This window comes from Mytilus edulis, chromosome 10 (genome assembly GCF_963676685.1).
Source record: "Mytilus edulis chromosome 10, xbMytEdul2.2, whole genome shotgun sequence".
Classification (NCBI taxonomy): Eukaryota; Metazoa; Mollusca; class Bivalvia; order Mytilida; family Mytilidae; genus Mytilus; species Mytilus edulis.
In genome coordinates, this window is record NC_092353.1 from 29,103,425 (window position 1) to 29,130,424 (window position 27,000).

Here is a 27,000-nt window from a genome sequence, read left to right on the forward strand (position 1 = left end):
ACAACTCTCCACAAGAGATCAAATGACACAGAAATTAACAACTTTATGTCACCGTATGGCCTTATGTCGTTATTACAATCCCGTTCCCTTTTCACGAATGTGACCTGTCGAATTAATGAATTCGTCACGCAATCGGACATTCATTGTTATAATTCTGGTATTTTTTCATAATTTGTTTTTCACTGTTGGTATACGTTGTCTTACTCCTTTTAAAATGCATTGAGATGTAATATTAGTAAAAGGAATCATGTTATAGTGCGTAGATGTGAGTTTAAAAATGCACGATTGAAGAATAAAAGAGATATTCAATACGACAAGCATATAAATGTTAACAAATATAAATAGAATTAAAACAACTGACAAGCTAGGGTGTTCTGACAAACCAAATAATGTCCTATTTACTGTTTTTAACTCACCTGACCAGAAAGAACCATGTGACCGTTTCTCATTACTTGGTGTTCGTCGTCTATAGTCGTCCGTCAAATTTTACAAAGATTATCTCCTCCGAAACTACTGAGCCAAATTTGACAAATCTAAGTCACAATTATCAGTGGTGTATATAGTTGAAATACTGTGTCCGATGACCCCGCTTGGCACCAAACATGGCCGTCATGGCAAAAATAGAGAATAGGGGTGAAATGTATCGTTTGTTCATTATCTTGAAAACCACTACAGATAGAGGAAATCTGACAAATGTTGAAATGTTGAAATGATAAAATGTCAGGTTAAATTTAGAACGTAAGAAAATCAAGTACTAGTGAATATATCATTATTTGATGTAATTCAAACATACATAAACACTCGCTAGCGCATGAATGCTATTCAGATATAATTGAACTATGGCGGTAACATGGGTTAAAAAATAGATGACCCATAAGTAAATCTAAATTGAAGACTGTATACATTAAATAAAAGCACTCTTCAAAAATACAAGCCTAAATATCATGCACGCAAGACACGAGTTTCGTCTACAAAAGACGTTTGCTGTTGAAATGATTCTCTAAATACAAATGACAGTTGACTTTATAAAATGACAATAAGAGTATTAACCTTATGTCGATCATTTATTGTGATTACATTGTCCTTTTTTACAATATAAACAAAAAAGTGTTCTTTTTAAAATTCATGTTTTGGTATACCGTAAATAAATTCATCATAGTTCCTGGATTTATTTGTATTTGCGCCAGACTCATCAGTGACTCTGGAATAAAAATGTCAAAAAGCCAAATACGAAGTTGAAGGGCATTGCGGACCAAACATTCCTAAAAGATTTGCCAAATATAGCTGTTATAATCTATTCCTGATGTAGAAAAGCCTTAGTATTTCATGGTGGAAATGTTAATTATTGTAAACAGTTAATTTATAATTGTGTCTATATCAATGATAAATCGTGTCGACACAGATGTGCTGACTATTGGGCTGGTGATACTCTAGGTGAATTAAAACTCCACCAGTAATGCTCTTTGTTAATATTGTAAACGAATTTTACCTGGAACCTAATATTCAAAATTAATCTGAAAAAGTTAAAATATATATGTGCTCAGACAGTTTAAGACTTCATCAATATTAATTGATCTTAAATTGTGGACTATTTCAAATTTTAGATAAACTATTAAACACAATTAATAACTTTGTTTTTAAAATCTTTCATGTAATACGTCTCATACTTAAACAGTATTCAAGTAACTCCACCTATTCATATATAAAAGGTAAAGATTTTCTGTCGAGAATTATTAATATTGACAATTACTAGATCGATATTCATTCATACTTTATTTAAATGTCACATGTCATACTTAAAAATAGACTAAAAAGTACACACCAAAGGTAAACAATTATGGATTTAGAGTAACATGGAACATCAAAATGATTTTGTTTGATTGGTTTACGAGTATACTGCAGTATTTTGGTATGTATTTAAATTATCTTAGATAATATTATGGCCCTTCATTATTAGTTGTTAGTTGTTATTTTGTTTTTGTCAAAAGTCTGGAAATTGGATTCCGTCACCTTACTTCGGTTTGTCAAATGTTATGAAATTGATACACACTGCTTATTACCACCAAACAAAGTTCAAAGTTGGAGTCATCACCCTCACCATTCTTGAGTTATGTCCCTTCATAAATGAAATAAACAAAATGCTCAATTTAACATTTCCGCACTTGCTCGAACTTTGCTTTGTCACAACCAAATGTGTTGAAACTGGTGCATAATTCTTACTACCGTCAAACATGAATCAAGTATGATTTGGATTGCGTAACCTTCACTGGTTTTTTTTTGTCCCTTTGTAAATGGTAAAAAAAAAATAAAAAAAAGTTTGCCCTTTCCTAACTCATACTTTTCTTTGAATCGACCAAATGTATAAAAATTTATATAAAATGATAACTTCAATCAAACACTGATTAAGTTCGAATTTGGGTTGCATCAATTACATTGTTCTTGTGTTATGTTCCTTTTTAAAACATGTAAAAGGATAACTACCTATGAAAGATATTGACTCTTCTATATTAACAAGGTGGGGCATCTTTGTCCAATGGATACATTCTTATTTTATTTTGTTAAATAAGATAAGAGGTTTATATTGTTTACCACAATTTTTGTAAAGGATTGAAACTTTGAACATAAATGAGCTGGCAAACAATTTATTTTAATTCAACCATGAATTGATATATTAATATTATTATTTTAGATAATGAAACAATCAATAATGCCTAACCTTACAATTGAATATACAAAATCACAATTATTAACTTTACCATTACAGGGTTTATCAACAAGAAATACAACTTGCTTATTCTAGGACTACATAACGCAGGAAAATCTACTCTCCTGAGTCAGCTGAGTCAGCTGAAGGATGGTCGTCTAGTTCAACATACACCAACAAACTACACTTACCCCTGTAAGTTTATATATATATAGTGTTCCACTTTTTCTGTCAATCAGCGATTGTGGTGATATAAAAGAAAACCAGACATACAAAATGATAGAGTGGATTTCAAAACTGAAGATCTGATCAAGATAAAACATATTTGTATAGTTCGCGTTTGGTGTGATTCATACGTAATTAAAGAATTGACTTGTCCTCTTATCTTAGGATAAATGCATATTTCTATTTGATTCTGTTGAGTAACATTGCTTAAGAGTACTTATATTGTTAATATGGAATTACATTACACAATACACGTGTTTTCAATGACAATGTCAAGGAATATTTAAAACATTGACAGAAGCACAACTTGTATGGAGCGCAAATATAATGAATTATTAAAATATTACGACCCTACCGAGGTAGAGAGGACATTATGTTTTAGCCTTTTCTGCCTGTACATCCTTCCGTATGTCCTAATATTAGTTTAAGTTCTCTAACTAAAGTTTGCCTCGATCAAATGTAACGAAACTTGTACAGAATGCTTATTACCACCAAACACACATAAAGTTCGAATATGAGTGGCGTTTCAGTTATTTAGATCCCGAATACACTCATGAACTGTCATACAAAAGAACACGATCCACTTTAATTGAAATAAGAAAGAAGACCTGTAAAACAGTACAAAAAAGGTTGATAATGATAAGAGAGACTGGATTTTTCAGAAGATGGATTTCCAGTTGGAAATTGTGCCCTTGATGATTACATAATAAACTTATTATATATAACATAAGAAGGATAACAGGAATCACCAATAATATTCGACAGTACATCAGATTTCATCAGCACAAATACCCAGATCATCCGACGACAACCACAGACATACAACAACAAATAACACATGATCAAAATAGTTTGTTATGTAATCGCTGTTTCAGAATCTAATGCATTATGGGTTATATATGGAAAAGCGTACACCACAACGTTGTGATTAGTTAAAAAGTTCTAAACAATTGAAATGCAACCAATGACGTATCGTTAATTTTCATTTTGGTGTACGAAGAATGAGATTACCCATAGTCCTCTAGTTTCTGAAACAGGCGAATTTATTTTGTAGGTTATGAAGAGTTTACAATTGGTAACGTGACATTCAAAGGGTATGAAGTAGGCGCATATATAGGTAGTTATAACCCAAATAAATCTTATGTGGGGTCTAAGATGGCACGAAGGTTAAGCCAATCCTAATCAACAAGTAGCAATCGTTGTGTAGCTAATGGCAAGTGAAAATATGGTGGTACGTAGCGTTCGATGAAGAAAAGAGGACATGAATGTAGCTACGACATTATGCGAAAAGAAGTGGAAGATAGATAGATGAATGGTTGTTTAACGTTTAGTGGCAATTACGATGCATATTCAGGACGGAACATTAATATAAATTATAAACGCTGCTTTGTACTAGAAGAGATACAACGTATACCAAAGAGACATTCAAATTCATAAGTCGAAATAAACTGACAACACCAGGGCAAAAAAGAAAAAAGAAAAGACAAATAACAGTATAAGATCAGTATAAGAACTCAGTACAAGAGTAAACATTTATTATAGTACACAAAAGACTGATCAACACGAACCCCATTAATAACCGTGAATGATATGGGGTGATCTGGATGGTTGAGCAGATCCTGCTCCACATTTGGTACCCATCGTGTTTCTCCGTTATCGGAGAAGCAGCTAATATTTGGTCTTACCTTCGATAATATGCAATCAAAGCGAGACCGCTACCACGAGATCACCGAGACGGTTAAGAGGCGAAAGATACAAAGACCAAATTAAAAACAAACAAGTAGAACGAAAGTCAATGACAAACCATTGCAAAAAAATAGATAACGAAAAGACAAAAATGTTTACAAGCACTACATAAAAAACGTAAGACTGAGCAAAAACGAAAACCCCGCAAAACGGAAGGTCGATTTCAGGTACTCTGGAATAGAAATCAGATAATGTGATACTAGTCGACGCCATCGTGTTGCGATGGTGTAAACAAGCGGACACATTCGTGGTCATCGGTGGTATTTTTTCCCCAGGCAACTGGAACGAAAAATAAAATGTTTAAGTACAAAAGTATTTCATGCCCCCGTATTGGCGGAGGCGGCATTAAGTATTGCCCTTGTCCGTATGTCCGTCCGTACGTCCCATGATTAGTTTTTGTTCTTTTAATTAAGTTTGCCGTAACCAAATAATATGAAACTTATAAACAATGCTAGTTACCACAAAACACAGATCAAGTTTGAATTCTAGAGTTTTGTCCCTCCACAAATGGAAATTTTGTTGATTTTTTGGTTTCCGTTCTTTAACTTGCGCTTATCTCAGCTAAATGTTATGAAACCTATACACAAGGCTTTTAACCACAAATCACTGATCAAGTTTAAATTTTGGTGGCGTCACGTTTACCGTTGTAGAGTTATGCCCCTCTACAAATGGAAATATTGCTGATTTTTTTTTTCTGTTCTCTAACTTTAGTTTGCCTCAACGAAGTGTAATGTTAATTACCACAAAACACAAACCTAGATCGAATTTTAATGGTGTCACTTTCACCGTTCTAGAGTTATGCCCCTCTCAAAATAGAAAAATTGTTAAATTTTTTTTCCGTTCTCGGACTTAAGTTTGCCTCAACTTAGTGTTATGAAATGTATACACAATGCCTGTTACAACAAAACTCAGATCAAGTACAAATGTGGGTATCGTCATTTTACAGATTTTGAGTGTGTTCCTTTATAACATTATATGCAAGCGGGTGCATCATATGTGTCCCATTGACACATTCCCCATTTGTTTATCATTGCATTTTGTAATTTTGTAACTGTACAGTAAATATCAGTCTTTTCTTAGATGCATTAAATTGGTAACTTCTTACTTTTTTTAAATTTATTTTATTATTGAGTAGATGAAATAAACCTGCTAAAACAAATTATTTATTCATGAACAGTCAATTCTTGTGATCCAAGAATTAGAACAGCATTAAGTTTTTTTAAAAGAGACATCCCAGCAGCTGAAGGTATGGTGTTCGTTGTTGATGCTTCAAACTATCAGTCACTACCACAGGCTAGACAAGAATTAAATGTAAGTAATAAAATATTTGATCATATGTATGACAAATAAATTCCACACTATTAGCTCCATTGCAAAAATTCAAAATAAGCAACGTAATACTACTTGAAGCACATGGAAAACAAGGTCGCTGAGTTGATAACATATTAGTAATATTAAAATTTAAACACAATTAAAATAAAGACTTTATTCATTTAAAATCTAGAAAATCGACCGTCTTCAAACAATAAAGGCAGAAAACGAACATTCATAAGAATTGCCTTTTTTGGTTATAATTGGTGTCGTGCGGTTAAAGTGCCCCATGTAGCTCTCAATATTTCACATAACTATTCTCAAATAAATATGTTTTGTGTAAAATCTGTCCTAGACAAATTTGAATCTCTTGTCAAGGCTTTGATGAATTTATACTAGTACAACTGTACAACTTAAGTCAAGTGTTATAATAGTAACATTAATTGTAAATAGTTATCAAAGGTACCAGGATTATAATTTAGTACGCCAGACGCGCGTTTCGTCTACATAAGACTCATCAGTCATCAGGTAAAAGTACCTACTGTAGTGCACCAGACTCACCCTTTTGAAAATATATGTCCCGTCAATCAATGATAATGAGGGCCAAATAAATATGTTGAAGAGATGACAAAATCACAAAAGTCAAACAGTTAAGACAAACATTGACAAAAAGCATGAGCTATGCATGGGAAAGAAACATTCCTAAATTCAAAATAACTTAAGACTAATGTAATGTTATTCAGAGTATCCTAACAGATGAAAATGTGTCTGATGTACCGATTCTAGTTCTTGGTAACAAAGCAGATAACAGAGGTTGCTATGGAAAAGAACAACTTACCAAGGAGCTTGGAATTGACCAATATTTATCTAGTAATGTAAGTTCTCGTATCGATGATAATGAAAACAAGAATATTAAAGGAATCGATATTATTTTTAAAATGTTAATTAACTATCGATAGTATGAAAAAATGATGTTTTCGGCTATTTCAAATGCATAAACTATGATATTGATAAAAGTGTATTATATCTCCAGCAAAGTGTACCCTGGACGTTTTAGAAATTATGTAGAGACTTTTGTTGTTTATTTACAAATAGTTGGCAAATTGATCGTTATGATTCAGATTTTACCGAAAGAAGATAATTCTAAATACTTTATACAGATATAAAAAGATGTGGACTAAGTGCCAATGACAACTCTCAGTCTAAGTCCCAATTTGTAAAAGCAAACCATTATATGTCAAAGTACGGTCATTAACATTTAGCCTTGAGTCACACCGAATAGCAAGCAAGAAGGGAACCCAAAAATGACTTATTACAAATTTAGTCAAAAACCTTAAACAAACGGACAAACAAAACGCGACGAAATTTTTGACCTCTATACGTGATGAGTCTGATCACTCTGCATACCTAATTTTACTTTGGCATAGTACATTGTGTAATGAAGTAAAAAGTTATTTGTAACATAACGTTTCTTAGAACTCGTTCTCTTGCATTATGGTACTTGTAAACGTTAGATACCCACAGTACAACAAAAATGTTTCAACTAATTCGGGTATATTTACTCTTATAATTAGCTGTGTCTCACTCTTACCTGTTCAGTAAATGGCCGTTACAATTCTTTTTTTAAAGGTAAATACAGAGGACGTATTCAGCATCAGACCATGTACCTTAGTAATGAGTAGTCTTTTACACCAAACAGGATATGGTGATGGTTTGAAATGGATGGCAACACAAATCAATAAAAAAAAAATTGAAAAAGTAACAATTCCACCACAGTAACAGGGGCCTGGGTTGCCGATTCTTTGTAGTTCATCTACTGTACCAATATCACGTGAGATTGACATGACAGGTGCGTCATTTCTACATTTGAAAATGCCTGTACCAAGTCAGGAATTATATGACAGTTCTTGTCCATTCGTTTTTGATGCGTTTTGTTATTTGATTTTGCCATGTGATTATGGACTTTCCGAATTGATTTTCCTCTAAGTTCAGTATTTTTGTGATCTTACTTTTTCCTGTACCAATATCACGTGACACTGACATGGCAGTTGCGTCTGATTAAAACATGTATTTACTAGGATCGTCGGCTATTCTATCGAAAGTTTGTTTTTCTTTCCGGGCACACTGGCTTCCTCCACCAATAAAAACTGACCGAAAGTGGCGTTAAAAACCTACGATCAATAAATTCATCAATCATATGTATGTTTTCATTTCTTCATACATCATGATCATAAATCTTTATCATTTAGCTATCTGTTTATTCACACAATAGAATTATTTGTTACTGTCATTTATTTTGTATACATTGTTTTTATTTGTTTTATATATCTGTTTTGCTACTGAAGAATAAATGTTTATGACTTTAAGCGTTTCTTTATATTACTAGTAGTTGTATTGAAAGGTTTGTGTTTAGATAATTCCATTTTAATAAGAACTAACAGATAGATCTCGACAAAGCCGTTATATGGATGGCTAAATTCAAATTTTTTGTCACTTTATAGTGGTCTAATAAATATTGCTTACATCAACTCCATTTGAACTTTGATATTTGCCATTATACCACATCTCCTTATTTTGATAACGTATTTTGCTCAAATCCTATGTATTCTGTGTCTTGTAGTGCCATTAAGGTTTTGTCTGGATTTAAGAGATCCACCCCTGTTAATATTTGAATGAAAAAATCTCCAAATAGTGTGTTCATTAAAAGTCTCTTAAAATAACATGTTGTAATAGTCCACATAACATACGCGCACACGCGTTTTAGGAAGAAAGACACCAGTTGATTTTCTTTATTTTTATTTGAAAGGTGTTTTTCATGTTTAAAAATGTTGATATTTTGTTAAAACAACTCCTACAACGTACCAGAACAGGCGTTTCATCAGCAGCACTAGAATCAAAACCAGTTAAAATGCAAAATAAAGAACGAAGAATTAAAAAGCATGGTTGAGGACGTAAATGTTAATTCCTTATGTCGTAGCCATAATCCCATAGCCTTGACCTACCGAATTAGACTATTTACCGGGTTTGTAATAACATATGAGCAACACAACGGGTGCCACATGTAAAGCAGGATTTGTGTACCTTTCTGGGGCACCTGAGATCACCCCCAGTTTTTGGTTGGGTTCGTGATGATTAGTCTTAAGTATTCTATGTTATGTATTATGTTCTATTACTATTTGTCTGTTTGTTTATCTGTTTTTTAGTCATGGCGTTTGCAGTTTATTTTGGATCTATATATGAATTTGACTGTCTCTCTGGTATATTTTGCTCCTCATTCATAAAATAAATTGCCTTCTACAAACCATGCAAACTGAATGTAACTTTCTCAAACACAAAGTGAATTGTCTTTGAAACGTGCATGTTTTTTTCGATCCAGGCTTTTCTAAAAAAAAAAAAAAGAAAAAAGAGTTTAAAGTTTTTGTGTAGGTCGTCGGTTATTGCATGGTGGGTTTGGCGATTATGTTGCTTAGTTTTATTTTTCATGGTTGTGTTTTGTAGACTAATTGTTTGTGTTCTGGTAGTTTTTTTTCGTTTTTTACCCGGCCTGGAGTTTTCAGTTTGTTTTCAACTTTTTTTACTATCCTTTTTCACTTCCGCCTCTCTCTAAGAGTTGTAACATTAAACTACAAACGTATAATTTTTAGACTATTCTGTTAGCCCTCTGTTTGGTATATATTTTTTCATGCATCGTTTTGACAAATCGTTCCTGACGTAGACATGAGGTTGATACAAAACAATATTTACAAGACACAAGAAACAATACATGCACGTTCTACTGAAATTTGCTATTACAATGTACCATCAGAAAAGTTGCGACACATTTTTCTGCATTTCTTCAAATTAATCTTATTGATAGGTTTATTTTTAATTTTTATATTCTTATATTTTTATATCATAAGTTATTACATAATTCATTTAATATAATATCCTATTTGGTCTTTATTTATAAAACTTTTGAACACACATGAGCTGAATTTTAATTAGAATAAAATTATTTATTTAACAACGGGTGATATTTTTGTATGCATATTTAAATTAAATATGCATACAAAGAAAACATCATAAGACAAATCGTTTAAAGCGGTTATCATGGTTATGTCGAAACATTCGCTGTATCAATAGAATTGCACACAGTCAGTACAATGCAGTACATAAAAAAGGGAACTGGTTTTGGTTGATTATTATATGAAAGCACAGGCTAACACTTTTCATTAATTTGGCGTTCGTAAATGTATTGCATATTGTATACTATGCATACTGAAAAAAGGAAGGAAAAAGGGGGTATTTACACAACATATACATGATATATTTTTGGAAACTGTTGAGAGGGTGTTAGATTATTTATTGTGTATATAAAACTTCGTTTTTGAACCCGTTTACATTTTGCTCGGAGTTCAGTATTTTTGTGATTTTACTTTTTACAATTAAATTATTGCGGTAATTTTGAATAGGATTGATAATTAACAGATTATTGTATGACATTTCAAAATGTGATCAATATATTAATAGTTTTAGTGAAGCAAAAACCTATCGCATTAATAAAAACATCGCTCATATGTCTGAATTAACAGCGTTGTTATCATTTTCAATAAATTTTAACTTTGATTTATAGAATGTTTACATCGACATACATGTATCATTAACGCAAGGAATGAAAACAACAAATTCGAATGTAGCTCTCATTAGGAACGCGGATTAAAGATGGGTGAAAATTTTGAAATACTTGAGGATAAATAAAACAGACTAGCCAACACAAATGTTAGGTCAACATTGTCGCAAAGGCAAATAGAGAGTTCACATGACAAATACATAACAATGTGCTTGTTCGTTAATTAACATTATGATTATCTGTTGTGTTTGTCAAGCTTTAAAAAAAACCCAGTACTGTACAGTTGATGTAGAATGAGTGTGCATAAGAAAACTATATAGAAAGTACACAACAGTATAACAGTAAACGAAAAATGGCTTTTCAACTAGGTTCGCAAAATACAATATTAATTAAGTTTCCGGTTGTAGGTTTCATGAACAAGAAATGCAAATTGCTCATTATTGGACTAGATAACGCTGGGAAATCAAATCTTCTATCGAAGATAAAAGAAGGCTGTCTTGTGCAACATCCACCAGCAAATCAACCATGTAAGTTGTTTTTATATACTAGTTCACAGTACGGCTTAGGATGTTAATGTTCTTTTGTTATATTTTTTTTTATAGTTAATAGTTATCAAAGGTATCATTGAGCCGACATAAAATTGGATATTGTAACGTTCAAGAACATGCTACCTTTTAGTCGTACACATATTCATATACAACGAGGGTTCAATGTTTAAACGATTATAAAACATAATATTCGTTTTGTAGGTTAGTTCCCAATAACTCATTTATTACTTGTTGAGTCTTAGGACGATTCAGGGCAGATACTTTGGTAACCCTGTGTTATGTATAAGTATTGAAATTTGTTACAAGCACATGCAGGTTTCTTTCAAGTAAACTATATTTTCCCGTATTAATACATAATCAAAAGGTTGTGTAGATAAACAAATAGAAATAAGAAGATGTGGTATGAGTGCCAATGAAATTCAATTTCAGATGTATGGACAAACATTCTGCAAAATAGTTAAGTTTACGTACTAAACATTAATAAAACTAAATACACTTAAAAAAAGTTCATAAATATCTAGATCAGCATACAACCCTAAACAGTGAGCAAAACACATACCACAAAACACTCTATCAAATGTTAAGATATGACAAATATAGATTAATTTAGACGGTAAAAACTAACGGTCTGATTTGTGTTCGAAACATGTGTGAATGGTGTTGATGTGAGCCTAGGCTTCGTGTTGAAGATCGTACTTTGACCTATACTGGTTTACTTTTACAAATTGTAACTTGGATGGAGATTTGTCTCATTGACACATATACCACATCTTCTCGTGTCTATGCTATACAGCAACAAACAAAAACCACCAATAACAAGCTACTGAATGTAGCATTGCTTTGTTTAGACTATCGAAATCCTCTTGCATTGACAATATAATAAAAATTATATATGTTTTGAAATTTATTCATAAACCAGGGCTAGAGGAGCTCACGATGGGTAAAGTGACTTGTCAAGCGTACGATCTAGGAGGACATGCATCAGGTAATTACAACACAGTAAAACCACTATCATTATCAAATAAAACCATTGAAAAAAACATATTTATATCAACAGGCATCTGAAACTTGAATTGGTTTTATATATTTAAGGGTTGATGATTTAAGGAAGAAGAAAAACAATAGAGGTAAACCAGCATATCTGCCAAAATGAATACTCAATTTTAAGATGTATGAAGTTCAGATGTCAAATGAAAAAAGCATGTTGAATAAAAAGCGCTTTCTGTTTCTATCGCTTTACTGGGCAATCATTCAATACAAAATAATTTGTAAGTGTTCAATATTGTGAAGTTGCTTATAATGATAGTTGTATAAAGTTTTGGTATTTATTTTACCAGCACGACGAGCTTGGAGGACATATTTCCCAGCACTTGATGGTATAGTGTTTATGGTTGATGGTTGTGACATTGAAAGACTATCAGAGGCTAGAGAAGAAATAACTGTAAGTCATGTTATGCTGAAACACGCGAAAAAAAACAACGTAAAAGTCAGTGAAATGGATAATATAAGCACGTAAAATGCAGTGTTTACAAAGATCTGAAATGCTTACAATAATTAACAATCTAAAACTTTAACTTGTCTTTTTCTTTTCTGAAAAATGTGTATATCTTTTCACATAGCACGGAGGGTCCTAAGAAATTATTGTTATTGTAAACATAACGCAGGAAGTCGGTAACCTGTTGTGGTTGTCGTTTGTTGATGTGGTTGATAATTGTTTCATGTTTCTCGTTTTTTATATAGATTATACCGTTGGTTGTTCTGTTGAAATAATTACACAAGTCTTTTCTGGGCCCATTTTTTTTTATTATTCAACAACAGTATTGCACGCTGTTAAAAATTACTCCACTGACACAGCTATCTCAGTGAAGGTCCCTGTTTCATTAGTACCCATTATAGCTTGAGCACCTTCGGTGTGAGCAAAGGATTCGTGTTGAAGACCGTACTTTGACCTATACTGTTTTACTTTTTACACATTATGACTTGTATGGGGAGCTGTCTCTTTGATTATATACCAAATCTTCTTATTTCTATATAAAACTCTGTTTGCAAATGTGAACAATCTCGTACTTCAGAAGAAAAAAAAAGCAGCAACAAAGGAATTGCATAAGTTCAAGTCAACAGATAGCTTTAATTAATAATTGTGGATATTCATTATAAATAGTGAGTGTATGAACATGGGAAATACGCTTTGAATGTCTTGTAATATTTTATCAGCGTTTGAATCTGCATAAAAAGGTATAATATTACGCGAAAAAGTTATTTTTTAAGTAGAAAAAAGTAGTTAATTATAATAATTAGGTTAACTTTTTATTCAGGGTATTCTTACAGATGAAATAGTATCCGAAGTACCAATCCTTATACTTGGTAACAAAATAGACAAACATGGTTGCTGTGGTAAAGAACAACTTATACAAGAGCTTGGAATAAACATGTACTTATCGGAAAACGTAAGTTTGAAAAACTGATATTGCAGTAGGCATGATAAAACAGAAAGCCAAGGGGTTATAAAATTTTGTTTGAACTCTCATTTAACGTACCTTAGAATTCTTATTAATATTCATGGAGTACCAATTTTCGACCATTTGGTTGATGGGCAGGAAAAGCATTAACCTTAAAACTCAATTACAGCATATATTTTCTTAAACTGTTCTTTGTCTCATTTATATCCTGCCAAGTAAAACAAAAATATTTGACCTATAATGTTTTTTCTTGCATAAATTGTGACTTGGATGGAGATTTATCTCATTAGCACTCATGCCACATCTTCTTATATCTAAGTTCACAAATTTTCCATTTATAGGAAAATTCAGAAGATAAATCCAGCACCACAAGACCATGTACCTTAGTAATGAGTAGTAGTGTTGTACAACAAATTGGATATGGCGATGGCTTTAGATGGATGGTCAAACAGATACAGAAAAATGATCGAACTAACTGACAGAACGCAGATATTACAGTCTGTTTGAAAAAAACTCATTTGTTCAGAATGCATGATCCTAAAAATGTATATTTTATCATAAATGATCATCCTTATTTATATATCAGTATTGTTGATTTACGAAATCGTATCATTTATTTGTTAAATGTTTACATAATTGTATTTATTTTTATCTGTTTTGTTGGTAAATAAAAAATAAACATGGTATATATATTTTGATTTATTATTGTTCCAATCTAGTAGTTACGTGTAACGTTTGAAGAAGTTGCGCACAAATGTTTAGAACGGAAAATGAACCAACTTATTGTTGGTATGGTATTCTATTTCGTTATTATAGGATGTCTATATCAATGACCGGATGCCATTTATGCAAAAGCCTTTTGGTATTCATCACCTTCATTCATTACCCTTTCTTTTCCAAACTTCGTTTTCTGTTCAATTTATGTTGGGAAACCACTGGTACAAACCCCCATTCAAACAAATACAAATTGACAGCTTTCATTTTGGTAGATATTTCAATTTGCATTGGAAAAGATGAAAAAAGAGAAAAGATCCTTCCTTTATTTTTCTTTTGACAACAGAGATGCTGAAGTCGTCAACTTGGGCTTTGTCCTTCAACATAAATTAGTTCAATCAAAAATACCTCCCATTTTTAAAGATAAGACAGTACCAATCATTTCTTATTCTTATACCAAACCAATTGAAACTAATATGTTAAATTACAAACACGAGTTGCAGGATCTCAATATTGACGACTTCAAGTCTAAACCTCCAAATTGCACCTATGCTAGTTCCTCATTTATATATAATACGACTGGCCATGTTATTATTTGTAACCTCAACTTTGTCAATAACACGTCCCTGAGGAATGTGTTATCTAAAGGTTCAAAATATCGTGAGCCTAAATCCATCACTTGGAAACACAACTTCCAATTACTGATGGATTCAATCGAAAATTATGCCAGACAATGGGTTAAACATAAGAAAGAAGACGTAGATACTCTTTTCATAATTATTAAAGCTGTGAGGTCGTTGATACATATCAGAATTAATAAACTGAATTGATAAATTAATATCCTCGCTATGTCAATCTTTAAATACCCAATTGTTACAAAACACTTGTCTTACCTTCTTGACAAATATGTTGTTGTTCCCGTGGATAAAGCCCCAAACAACACATTTTTATCTGCAAATCACATTACATAAACTGCTTGATAAATGCAGAAGGTATTGACAATTCACTTGGAAACTCTACATATACACCCACGACACTTACTAAAGAAGAAATCCTGATAATCATATTTATGTTCTATGTTCCTTTTGAATTTTAATTAAGTACTGGATATTTCATCACTGTATCGGTTACATAAACTACATAAGTGTCCATACGAACAACGTTATATTGCTGGTCTTCTAAGTGCTCAACAAAACTTCTTTCTAAATTACTTACATCAGCATTCAAAGCTGAGCTTCAAAATTATTGTGAAACTGTATATTTAAGAAGTGGCGTGAATCAAATGTTGATATTAAAAAATCTAAAGATCTTTGAGAAAAAATTAAATCACAAAAATACTGGACTCCGAGGAAAATTAAACACGGAAAGTCCCTAATCAATGGCAAAGTCAAAAGCTCAAAAAAATCAAACAAATGGATAACAATTGTCACATTTCTGACTTGGTACAGGCATTTTCTTATGTAGAAAATGATGGATTGAACCTGGTTTAATAAACAACCTAAGACTCTTTCATCTTGCAATAGTATTTAAACATTTGACTTTTCTACACTTTACACATGTATTCCCCATTCATATCTAAAAGACAATTTGCAAGAGTTGGTATTGCTTTGTTATATAAAAAAAGAATGGCCAGAGTAAATACAAGTAGCTTGTCTTAGAGAGGGATAAATCCTACCTTGAAAAAAAACTATGATTCAATCAAAAACTTATCTGAAACTGACAGTATCAAGATGCCTGATATTATAATTGACAATACATTTGTCACGTTGATGGCGGACGTGTTTTTCAACAAACTATCGCCATTGCATTGGGACCCTACTGTGCCCTATTCTTGCCGACTTGTTCCTTTATTCTTATGAGGCTAACTTCATACAGGAACTTCTTAAGAGGAACGAAATAAAGTTATCAGTATTCCTTAACTTTACTTTCCGTTAAAAAGATGCTGTTCTCTCGCTAAATAATTCAAAGTTTGGGGACTTTATTGAACTCATCTATTCCATCGCCTCATATCTTGACTAACACCTCGAAATTGACAATGGGGGTTAGGCGAAATCAAAACTTTACGACAAAACAATTAATTTCAGCTTCTCAATTGTGAACTCTCCATTTCTATATATATGTAGAAATATTCCAGCAGCCCCTGCATCCGACGAAGTATATATCTTTTAATTGATATGACATTCCCGGGTTTGAATTTCCTTGATAGAGGGTTGCTGATCACAAGGTAATTATTTAACCCATAGTTCCAATTGGTGACGTTCAAATCATCCCTTGGTAAATTTTACGTACACCATCACGAGTTGGTTGACCGTTATGGAATATCAGTTCCACAGATGATAGCGGATATGCTCCTGATATAAAATAGGATATTGTATGATTACCATTGAGACAAATCTCTACAAGAGTCCAACTGACACAGAAATTGACTATAGGTAACCGTACGGCCTTGTGCCCTTACTACAATCCCATATTCTTTTCACGAATGAATGTACCCAAAACGCAGTCTGGCATTCAAAGTTTAATTCTGGTATTTTTGATAATTTGTTTTTCATTGTTGACAAGCATTATGTAAACAAATGCAAATAAAATATAATTTAAAAAAAAAGACAGGTTAAGGTATTCGGACAAACCAAAATGGTGTCTTATGTACTGCTTTTAGCTCACCTGATCAGAAGGTCCATGTACTTAGCCACAATTATCATTAGGGTATATTGTTTATTAACTATGTACGAGGACCCTGTTTGCCATAAAACATGGCCAACATGGCATAAATCGAACATAGAGGGAAAATGTATGTTTCGTTTATATAATTATTATCTTGAAAACCACTTCAGATAGTGGAAATCTGACAAGTGCTAAAATGTTTCTGATGATGAAATCTTCCCAATGGCTATTTATATCTAATCTGTCAAACGACTTTTAACAAGACTTATTACCATTAATTTAACAACACATTTTACAATATTTAAAAACTTGCCTTTTATTTCTGAAATTATAATAGATAGCATAAACTTTGAAATGCAAAAATTATCATCAAAACAAGATTAACAAATAAATCAAATGATCTAAATCGTCAGTCGACACCCCTCTAAAGTGATTATTCTTTAATGAGTTTTTTCCCATTTCTTATGCATTTTTGTAATTCTTTTAGATAGATAAAAACCTCAAAAAGTAAACTTGATAAGCAAGACATCTACAAATAAGTCACATGATAAATTTGATAGTTTTTTTTTAATGAAGTTATTGCCTTTTATTTATTATGTTCCTCTTTTTGTATTTTTGCCTTTTATCTTGAAAGCTGTTTTAAAAAGATCAGGATTTTGCATTGTAAAAAAGATCAGCAAGACAATATATACTATTATGTCATGGCTGAAATCTTCAGTCTACCTCTTATTGGTCTCTAATGAGAAGTTTTACCACTTTTCGGGTGTTTTGTTGGTTTGATATACTTGTAGTTACGAACTCATTAGTAAACTAGTTTTATAATCTCTGGTAAAAAAAAACCCGGATGGATTAAATAGATACTGATACATCCATAGCACATATATTATGTTCTGCTTATTGTGTGATCTTCATTTTTCATAGTGGCCAAGAGAAACACTTTACATTGCTACATATGATGTTATCAAAGTTTAGAATCCAATCAATTATATACAAAAAAAAAGAAATATTCTGGAATGAAAATAATGAATACTTAACCCCAAACGGGGAGGATTGTGCCTGATATTCATATGATAAAGACATAATCTTTCAATCAGTTTAATTGTAGTCTGGAGCTGGCATGTCAGTTAACTGCTAGTAGTCTGTTGTTATTTATGTATTATTGTCATTTTGTTTATTTTCTTTGGTTACATCTTCTGACATCAGACTCGGGCTTCTCTTGAACGGAATTTTAATGTGCGTATTGTTATGCGTTTACTTTTCTGCATTGGCTAGAGGTATATGGGGAGGGTTGAGATCTCAAAAACCTATTTAACCCCGCCGCATTTTTGCGCCTGTCCCAAGTAAGGAGCCTCTGGCCTTTGTTAGTCTTGTATTATGTTTAATTTTAGTTTCTTGTGTAAAATTTGGAGTTTATTATGGAGTTCATTATTACTGAACTTATATATTTGTTTGCTTAGGGGCCAGCTAAAAGATGCCTCCGGGTGCGGGAATTTTACGCCGCATTGAAGACATGGTGGTGACCTTCTGCTGTTGTTTGATCTATGTTCGTGTTGTTGTCTCTTTGACACATTTTCCATTTTCATTCTCAATTTTATATATGATTAGAAATATAGATGTTCAGTTCAGAAAAAAAGAAAATGTTTTGTTGTGTACAGATATATCGTTCTTTGTTTTAAATCTGACAGACTTTTGTAAGTATTTTTAAATAATCTAATTCATAAATAAGTTACTACATACAGCTGCATCTGTGATCTCGTGATAGCTTTCCCGACTCCATGTTGCTGGAGGGGGATTCAATTCAACAGAAAGACATATCATAAAATAAATGATAATCGAAAAGACATTATCTTCGCTGGCTAAGGGTTACGATTCACTTCTCTCATCTGTATCTTGGCAGATGAAGAGAGAAATTTGGATCCATTGGGTAATGGTTTTCATTGGTTGCAGTCATTCAATGCGCCTACAACTTGACCCCGTGTAAATTTAGAAAATGTAGGTAAATACTTGCCACGTGCTGAATTTGCAACAAGTCTTTGCGACCAACAACATACGACGACGTTTAGTTACAATTTGAAAGTTCTTAATCAACTAATAGATGTTCTTGTGTATGTTTTCTTGCATGTTGTACTTTCAATTTATTTTTTCGTTTCCTCCTTCTCCGGGTTGGTAAACTCTAGACGTTACAAATGTGTTCACCTCCACACTGAAGTGAGTTCAAGTGCTACCATTGGTCAATAATAATAAAGTCGGAATGGGCGTGACTTTAATGAACTGATAAATGGCGCAACATTGTTATCACAATTTTTGGCTTCATCTGCCACGGGTGGAGAGGAGGGGAATGAATCGTAACATTTTGCTATGGAAGTTAAAAAGACACATAAGAGACTACAAACAATAGCAAGGAGCCTCTGATTTAACAACACCCGATGTTGAGTTCAGTTGATACATTGTGGAAAGCAGTTTGTGTTCCAGTAGTTTCATTGTCACAATGTATTGAAAAACAATTACTAAATGAATAGAGATGAAATAGGGTGTCGCGTTTTCTTCTATCACATAAAATCCACGAATATTGTTTTATACCACCAAGGGATAACGGTAAACGTAGTTCATTTTGTACTCATTTCAAGAACTTTTGGGGGTATATGGTGATTAAAATCGGAAAAAAAGTCAGTTCAGATTTACTGTTCTTCATGACTTTCGGCTCTGAAATTTTCCATCATTGCACGTCTGCCCGGCAAAATTAAATTTAATTTCGTAGCAGATACGGTAAATATTGACCTTAGGTAGCATTCCACAGTTAGGTGTGTAGTTTTACATATTGTCCCCTTTGGGTTTTTCAAGTATGAGAGCTAGTGTGCAATAAATTCATTTTTGGGTAGCTGAAGATTAAAATAGACATCATAGTTGGCTTATAAGAACATCAATTTTATTTAATGTATCTTATATGGTTTTCTGTTTGACAGTCTGTATTTTCATATCCGTAACACATATTGGATCGGCATTTGTTGCTATGCTTTTTTTTAAGCGAAAGACACACATTTTTGATTGGAAACTCAAATTTATGGAAAATACTGATCACATACATATGCACATATATATGACACAACCAGTTGGATTAATGTTTAAGACATCCACGAATAGAAGATGATTAAACATTTTGTGGTTCATTTTAATTTTATATTCTAACTGAAGAGTGCTACCTTACACTGAAACACTTTGTGATACACATTTCATTGACGCTCTCAGCAATTTAACAAGATATCTTTGCACGTCAAGAGCTTTTCCTTTCAGGCAACCGCAGCAATTTAACAAGTAAAAGGTGGGGAATTACTTCAGTTTTCGGTTAAAATGAGTAATGAAGTGCGGCTGGAAATTTACCCACCCCATTCATATATTAATGCATGAACTTTTAGCCCACTCTTAGCACGGAAACACTTAAAATCAGGTGCGGATCAAGGATTAAAGGGGCGCTAACAATATAGTTCCACTGAGAGGAGCGTGGTACGAAATCCTTTTGGGTAAAAATGCCAAAATTAAACCAAGGTTCTAATAGAATGGTACAAACAAGATATTTCAGAAAAAAAACACATGTGATCAACATTGGTAACTAAGATTTTAGTTTAAGAAGGTGTAAACGAGTTAATTTGCGGATCGGAGGGATGTGGATTAAATTTTTCCATCCAAACTGAAAATTAAAATTGAGAAGGTAAATGAGGATGTGTCAAAGAGACAACAACCCGACCATAGAGCAGATAGCAGCAGAAGGTCACCAACAGGTCTTCAATGCAACGAGAAATTCTCGCACCCGGAGGCGTCCTTCAGCTGGCCCCTAAACAAATATATACTAGTTCAGTGATAATGAACACCATACTAAACTCCAAATTGTACACAAGAAAATGATAGTTAAAATAATACAAGACTAACAAAGGCCAGAGGCTCCTGACTTGGGACAGGCGCAAAAATGCGGCGATGTTAAACATGTTTGTGAGATCTCAACCCTCCCCCTTTACCTCTAGCCAATGCAGAAAAGTAAATTTGTATGTTCTTTTTCTTTGACCTCAATAAACCAGATACCAATTACATAACTTTGTAATTTGTAAGTATAATAGTATATAATATAGAGATATAATATACAAGTTTGATGACAATCAAAGCTGTATTACACAACGTTCACAACCCGTATTAGACACGGACCCTTTGATTTTCCGTGGGATGGGGTTGGGATTGTCATGCGCACCTGGATTTTTTTAATCATTCAATATTTTTCCTATGTGTTCAAAACTTTGTTCAAAGATTTGTTGTGGGATTGGCACAACTGCTAGAAGTGCTAGACAAACAGGGTCAGGATATCTTTTTGTAAAAAATCCCAGTCAGTTTTTACTCTATATAAGTCACCAATTAAAGGTATTTATTAACACACTATTTTGATCAGTGCAATCCATCCAGGGTATAACAATGACATATCCTATGATTAGATCACAAAAGCCATTAGTTTCTGTCGAGAAGACTTTCCTTCTGTGTGTCATATTGAGTGGTGGTACTGTGATTTAAGATCTTAATATCGCCTTAACCAACATTATATATCTTTAAATTATGAACCAAAGTATATTTCGCAGGTATTTTAACAGTAACTTATTCATAACCTGTCTAGTCTAATTAGACATCTTCCTTATCTTCCTCATGAACCAAATGAGAAATCGAAATTAAAACCGATATGTAAACCACTGTTAGTACATGAAGTAATAAAAGTAAAATAACTTCCCGCAGCTTGGTGCATATGTTAAAATTGCCTTCCTATCACATTTGTATATTTTGCATTGAGGCTGATGCTGTCAAATAACATTACTGTTTCAATATTTATGAAGCAAGCGTTAAAATCACAAAAATACTGAACTCAGAGGAAAATTTAATCGGAAAGTACATAATCACATGGCAAAACTAAACGACAAAACACATAAAAAACGAATGGACCAGAACTGTCATATTCCTGACATTACCCATTCCTTAAGCATAAGACAATTACGATTCTATATTTTATTAATATTCTAATGTTTGCAATCACAATGACCATCAATGCAATGTGGCATACCATGACCATGTGCACAATGATGACCATGACAGTCAGCTTGGTCCATGCAACCTATAAAAACCAAATATAAGTAAATATTCATATGCAGTTTTCATTGTATTTCTTTTACTGTTATAACTTTAAGGTAGATTCACTCTTTACCGCCATCTTGGATTGTAAAATAGCAATTCACAATCGGTCTAGTTCATTGTCTAAATCTGCAAATTTTGAGACAGATTTGCAATTTGAGTGTATGAATATTATTTTTTATAAAGAAAAATTAGTGATGTTTTGCACAATATAAAATGATTCAACAAATAACACATCTTTTTGGTTTTAAGAATCTACTTTTCTGCCATTGAATGGAAGACAACTCTTATAGTAAAACTTCTCTACTGGACTGAAAGTGAAATTTTCATTTTTTTACTTATAGAAGAAAACAAGATCGGTGACACCATTTGTTCTATTTATTTTATTTAAGACTATTGTAAAACATATCTTCTCATACTTTGTTTCAAAATTTTATCTAGCAATAGATTTTTTTTCTCACCAAAAATGTGTTTTTGCATGAAAAATCTATGTATCTTGAAAAATAGCACGTTGGTCCATACTTTTGATTGTCTTATTAAGAAAACAAAAGCATGATTTAATCTTCAATTGGGCAACGGTATAAGAAAATTGTATATAAGAAAATATTTACCGACGGTGTACCAAAAGACATTCAAGCAATCCATAATATTCACGTTTATACAATAAATAATTAAGGTATAATATAAATATGATTGTTTTGTTTTATAAGTTTAATGTCACTTTCAGTCCTATTGGCTATATCGTGAAGGTCCGGTGTTGTCTTATTGGTAGAGGATGTCAAATTGCACGGAGAAAACTTCCGACCTTCGAAAGGAACACTTGCAATACTTGTCAATTAAGATTTGTATCGAACGCAAATGTGGGCAAACATATGCTTAATTACCTAAAAGGAAGTCGGCTTATGAATATATGTTGCATATTAACGGAAAGCAATTCGTTAGTGCAAAAAACAGGTTTAATGATACTAGCAATCAGGGACTTCCTATACTATATATGTGTAAACTGTCCCTGCTGTATCTCCTAATCCTATATAAAGAAGTGAAACTACTTACAAATTCTGACGTAAATTACAAGAAATTTTTTTGGTTTGCTCTCTAATATTTCAAAAAAATAGTCATAATTCAGTAATGCGTAATTATTTTCAAAACTTACTCAACAGACATTATTTTAATATGTCATTTCAATCATATACTAGTATTATAATACATTTTCTTCTTATAATAAAGCGATACAAATAGAAATAATTCAATTTACCTCCGGGTCCGCCTCCACCGCCTCCACATGTACAAACTCCATGTTGGCACTCTACCATGCCTCCAGAGCTGCAGGTTTCCATTGTGCAGTCACTGGCCATTTGGCAGTTCTCTGCATATACTGCAGCTAAAAAAGAAAAATAAATCGTCATATTTGATGTTCGATAAAACGTTCTAAAAATAGACTCTCATTACAACAATTCATTGTGGTACATCAGCATGACGTAAATTATATCCATTTCAATATTTTAAAAGACACTGAAGATTAAACAGGACATTTCTGTAGGTATACCTTGTTAGAAAAGTCGATAAAATCTTCAAGAAAGTATGTCTATACTCATTTTGTCACTTTTTTACCATGAAACTAAGTTCTATCATATCTCATAGGTTAAGTTTCAAATATTTGTTTTATTTATCTATTGGTCAAAGTAATTATTTTTTCTCCTTAGTGTTTCACGGCATTTTAAAGTATTTTACTGCATTTCAAAGTATTTTAATTCGTTTCAAAGTAGTGTATTCCTTTATCAAATTCTTTATTATTGTGAAACCTTTGAAGTGATAAAGACAGCAGTAGTATACCGCTGTTCAAAAGTCATTATCCGATTAGAGAAATCCAATCCGGGTTACAAACTTAATCTGAGAGAAACACATCGACTATAAAAGTGAAATAATGGAAGAACAGAAACACTGAAGTGCAACAAAAACAGAGCCAATTCAACAAACATAGACACGAACTATTTGATAACAACTGCCATATTCCTGACTTGGTACGGAATATTTCAAGAAATAAATAGTTGGATAAACTTGGTTGTGTAGCTTGATAATCCTCTCACTTGTATGACAGTCGCATGAAATTCCCTTATATGGACAACGATGTGTGACATCATATGTAAAATGTCAAAAATAGGATTTCAATCTAACATAATCCTAAAGTGATTATATATATAGATGACTGAAATCTGTTGCATTTAGACACTTAAAACAGTTTATTTGAAATAATAAACAACATGCTATTTAATATTACAATGGAATGTATCGACGTCAAATATATAATGCATATTAATTTATTTATAAGAAATTTTCTAATTGTTAATTTTTGCATTAAAAATCTTATTTTCATATATTTGACGGATACATTTTTATGAAAAACCTGTTAATTTATTAAAAGTATCAGACCTTGTTGTTTGGTTACAAATAAAATTTTCGAGTATGGAGAATATGAAAGAAAAACAAGTTATCAAAACATGCATATAGATGTTCCGTAATTTTTTTCGTAGATCAGATCTAGGAATAATGAAAAGAAATTTAATTACAATTGATACAATAAGTTATACGACACTTATTTAAAAACATAATGCTTGTAACTATGTCTAGAAGTACCAATAAATATCAAGAGTTAATATCATGATTTGTTTTCCATTTTCCTGCCCATGAGTACAAGTGAAATGAGCATACTGATGACGACATTGACAAAATTATAACTCTTTTAAATATAAAATTAAATTCCAGAAATAATTGTATGTATTAATGTGTGTTAAATCTTTACAAAAAAACTTACCAATTAGAACAACGAAACACAGAATTGTAACTTTCATGTTGATGGTTTGATAACAGAACAAGTTGTGATCAGTTTATATAAGGACTATTTTGATAAGAAGTTAAATAATAAAAGTTCCGGTAAATGACTTGACATCATTCTCACCAAAGTCGAAACACGTGAAACAAGTCCCGACATAACGACAGCTGTTCATTATTATGCTTATTTTATCATGCTCAGGTTATCAGACGTATGGTGTTGATTTTGTCGTCAGTAAATAGGCCACTACTTTCACTAAACTTAAGATAGACACGTCTAGATTTAACATATATCTCGAACTAAAGGCAACAGAAGTGTTCAATTGTCATAAATCGATTAAGCGAAAACAAATCCAGGTCACAAACCACGACCGTGGGAAACACATCAACTAAATGAGGAAAACAACGGAAAAAGTAACACTGAACTGCTACAAATCAAACACCAACATACATAGAAACGCACTAATTTATAAAATAAATTTAAAAAAGAGAACGGTGATTTTCCTTAGGCAGCGTCCTACAGTAGTGTTTTTAAATCTCAACTCGTTTGATACGCTCGTGTCTGTTCTTTAGTAAAGTTTTACGTTTTAATAAGTGTAATTTATGTAGAACTAGTAAAATGGTAGTAATTGCGAGCCCTCTCAGATCTGTATTGAGTGTTGTTGTTTTTTTTTTGTTGGTTTTTTTTTGGGGGGGGGGGGGGGGGTGGGAGGGGTATAAATATTTTATTATATGTATTTCTATTTGAATTCTTCTGATGAGTTAAGATTTTTACAACTGATTTTTGTAGTTTCTTCTTTTGTTGTACTTTTACACCCCTGTTCCAGGTTTTGGTAGGGGTGAGCAGTCATAAATATGTTTAAGCTGCCACATTCTTTAAGTGCCTGTCGCAAAGCAGAAGCATGTTGTTCAGTGGTTGCCACTGGTTCATGTTTGTCATATTGTTTTTCGTAAAACGTTTTGTTATAAATTAGGATGTTAGTTTTCTCGTTTGAATTGTTTCAAACTATTCATGCCCTTTTATAGTCGACCAGACGGCAGACGTTTTTCTCATTGTTTAAGTCGTAGTGTTTCCTATGAAAGCTTGCATGCATTTCATTTGAACTTTGGTGGATAGTTGTCATTGTCAATCATACCACATCTCAGTTTTGTAAAGAAAGCGATGTAAAGCTTTTTGTAATTGAACATTTTGAATTATTACGAAAATTTGTAATTTATAAACCATATCCCATTGATGAATCACAGCTGTCATTGGTGAAACAGTTGTGTTAACAGTCATGTATTGCCATCGGTTTTCCGAATGGTGAGGTGCCCATTCGTGAAAGTCAGTTTGTTATGGCGTTTCCTTTTCCTTCCTATTGTAATCTATTATATACATGGGTAAGAACATCCTAAATATTTCGAAAAGTTTTGTAAACAGTTTTTTATAATTATGACCATATCAATCATAATTGATGTCAAGCTGACTACTCGGTTGTTGATACCCTCGGGGAGATAACCTCCACCAGCCGTGGAATCGACAAAGTGGTTGTGTCTGTATCTGTATGGGTACGTCGTAGTTACCAATTGTGGCTTTTATACAACCGGAGTGAAGGCGCCGTCGATTTACTGACATTTCGCGAGAGCAGATGTAAAGCCCTCTACACTTGTTGTTTGCGCACAATAGTGTCTTCTAGATGGTTCCAGTTAATAATAGTGGACATAAAGAATGAGTTTGAATGTTACGGTGTTTAACTGGTACGAATGTCAAAACACCTAGTATTGTTTCTCACTTGTTTTTCAATTATGTAAGTTGCTTGATAATTGTCAAACTTTTTAGCTGTGATGGTTCGTCTTGCTGATTGGAGGAAGTCGTCTGGATCAAGAGCAGGAACCACCCCGCATCATAGATACCATCATTAAAATTGTGTACAACATCTTAGTCAATTTATTCCTTTTGATACCGTAACTCCAAATAAAATCTTCTATTTAGTGCTGAGGAAGTTTAACAACATCAATGTCTACAGTCACTCTTAATGCTATTAAAAAGAGGAA

General features: G+C 32.6%; 3 protein-coding genes across 4 annotated transcripts; 2 read left to right on the forward strand and 1 right to left on the reverse strand.

The window, feature by feature from the left end:
- The first annotated feature begins 1,813 nt into the window (after positions 1–1,813).
- LOC139490816 (small COPII coat GTPase SAR1B-like) lies at positions 1,814–8,301 on the forward strand. Of its 2 annotated transcripts, XM_071277856.1 has the most exons (6): positions 1,814–1,909; positions 2,765–2,899; positions 3,984–4,046; positions 5,853–5,986; positions 6,730–6,861; positions 7,616–8,299. In XM_071277856.1, exons 1-6 carry the CDS (start codon positions 1,867–1,869, stop codon positions 7,763–7,765), a joined length of 657 nt encoding a protein of 218 aa, XP_071133957.1. In that variant the 5' UTR covers positions 1,814–1,866; the 3' UTR covers positions 7,766–8,299. The 2 variants fall into 2 exon arrangements, with proteins under 2 accessions (XP_071133957.1, XP_071133958.1); XM_071277857.1 differs by lacking the exon at positions 3,984–4,046 and having other exon boundaries at positions 7,616–8,301.
- A 3,778-nt stretch (positions 8,302–12,079) lies between these two features.
- Positions 12,080–14,081, forward strand: LOC139492688 (small COPII coat GTPase SAR1-like). Its single transcript, XM_071280839.1, has 4 exons — positions 12,080–12,128; positions 12,481–12,584; positions 13,459–13,590; positions 13,944–14,081. Exons 1-4 carry the CDS (start codon positions 12,080–12,082, stop codon positions 14,079–14,081), a joined length of 423 nt encoding a protein of 140 aa, XP_071136940.1.
- Positions 14,082–21,999: 7,918 nt separating this feature from the next.
- LOC139490837 (uncharacterized) lies at positions 22,000–25,102 on the reverse strand. The gene is made up of 3 exons (XM_071277899.1): positions 24,950–25,102; positions 23,393–23,518; positions 22,000–22,120 (listed from the first exon to the last, which is right to left on the reverse strand). Exons 1-3 carry the CDS (start codon positions 24,984–24,986, stop codon positions 22,026–22,028), a joined length of 258 nt encoding a protein of 85 aa, XP_071134000.1. The 5' UTR covers positions 24,987–25,102; the 3' UTR covers positions 22,000–22,025.
- Positions 25,103–27,000: the final 1,898 nt, after the last annotated feature.

Coding starts and splice junctions, on each gene's coding strand:
- LOC139490816 (XM_071277856.1), top strand. CDS start 1,867: ATGATTTTGTTTGATTGGTTTACGAGTATACTGCAGTATTTTG. Junction 4,047..5,852: donor TGAAGTAGGCGCATATATAG/GTAGTTATAACC, acceptor ATTCATGAACAG/TCAATTCTTGTGATCCAAGA. Junction 5,987..6,729: donor AGGCTAGACAAGAATTAAAT/GTAAGTAATAAA, acceptor AATGTTATTCAG/AGTATCCTAACAGATGAAAA.
- LOC139492688 (XM_071280839.1), top strand. CDS start 12,080: ATGGGTAAAGTGACTTGTCAAGCGTACGATCTAGGAGGACATGCATCA. Junction 12,129..12,480: donor TCTAGGAGGACATGCATCAG/GTAATTACAACA, acceptor TTATTTTACCAG/CACGACGAGCTTGGAGGACA. Junction 12,585..13,458: donor AGGCTAGAGAAGAAATAACT/GTAAGTCATGTT, acceptor CTTTTTATTCAG/GGTATTCTTACAGATGAAAT.
- LOC139490837 (XM_071277899.1), bottom strand. CDS start 24,986: ATGAAAGTTACAATTCTGTGTTTCGTTGTTCTAATTG. Junction 23,519..24,949: donor GTGTTTCGTTGTTCTAATTG/GTAAGTTTTTTT, acceptor TTTCTTTTTTAG/CTGCAGTATATGCAGAGAAC. Junction 22,121..23,392: donor CGGTGGAGGCGGACCCGGAG/GTAAATTGAATT, acceptor TGGTTTTTATAG/GTTGCATGGACCAAGCTGAC.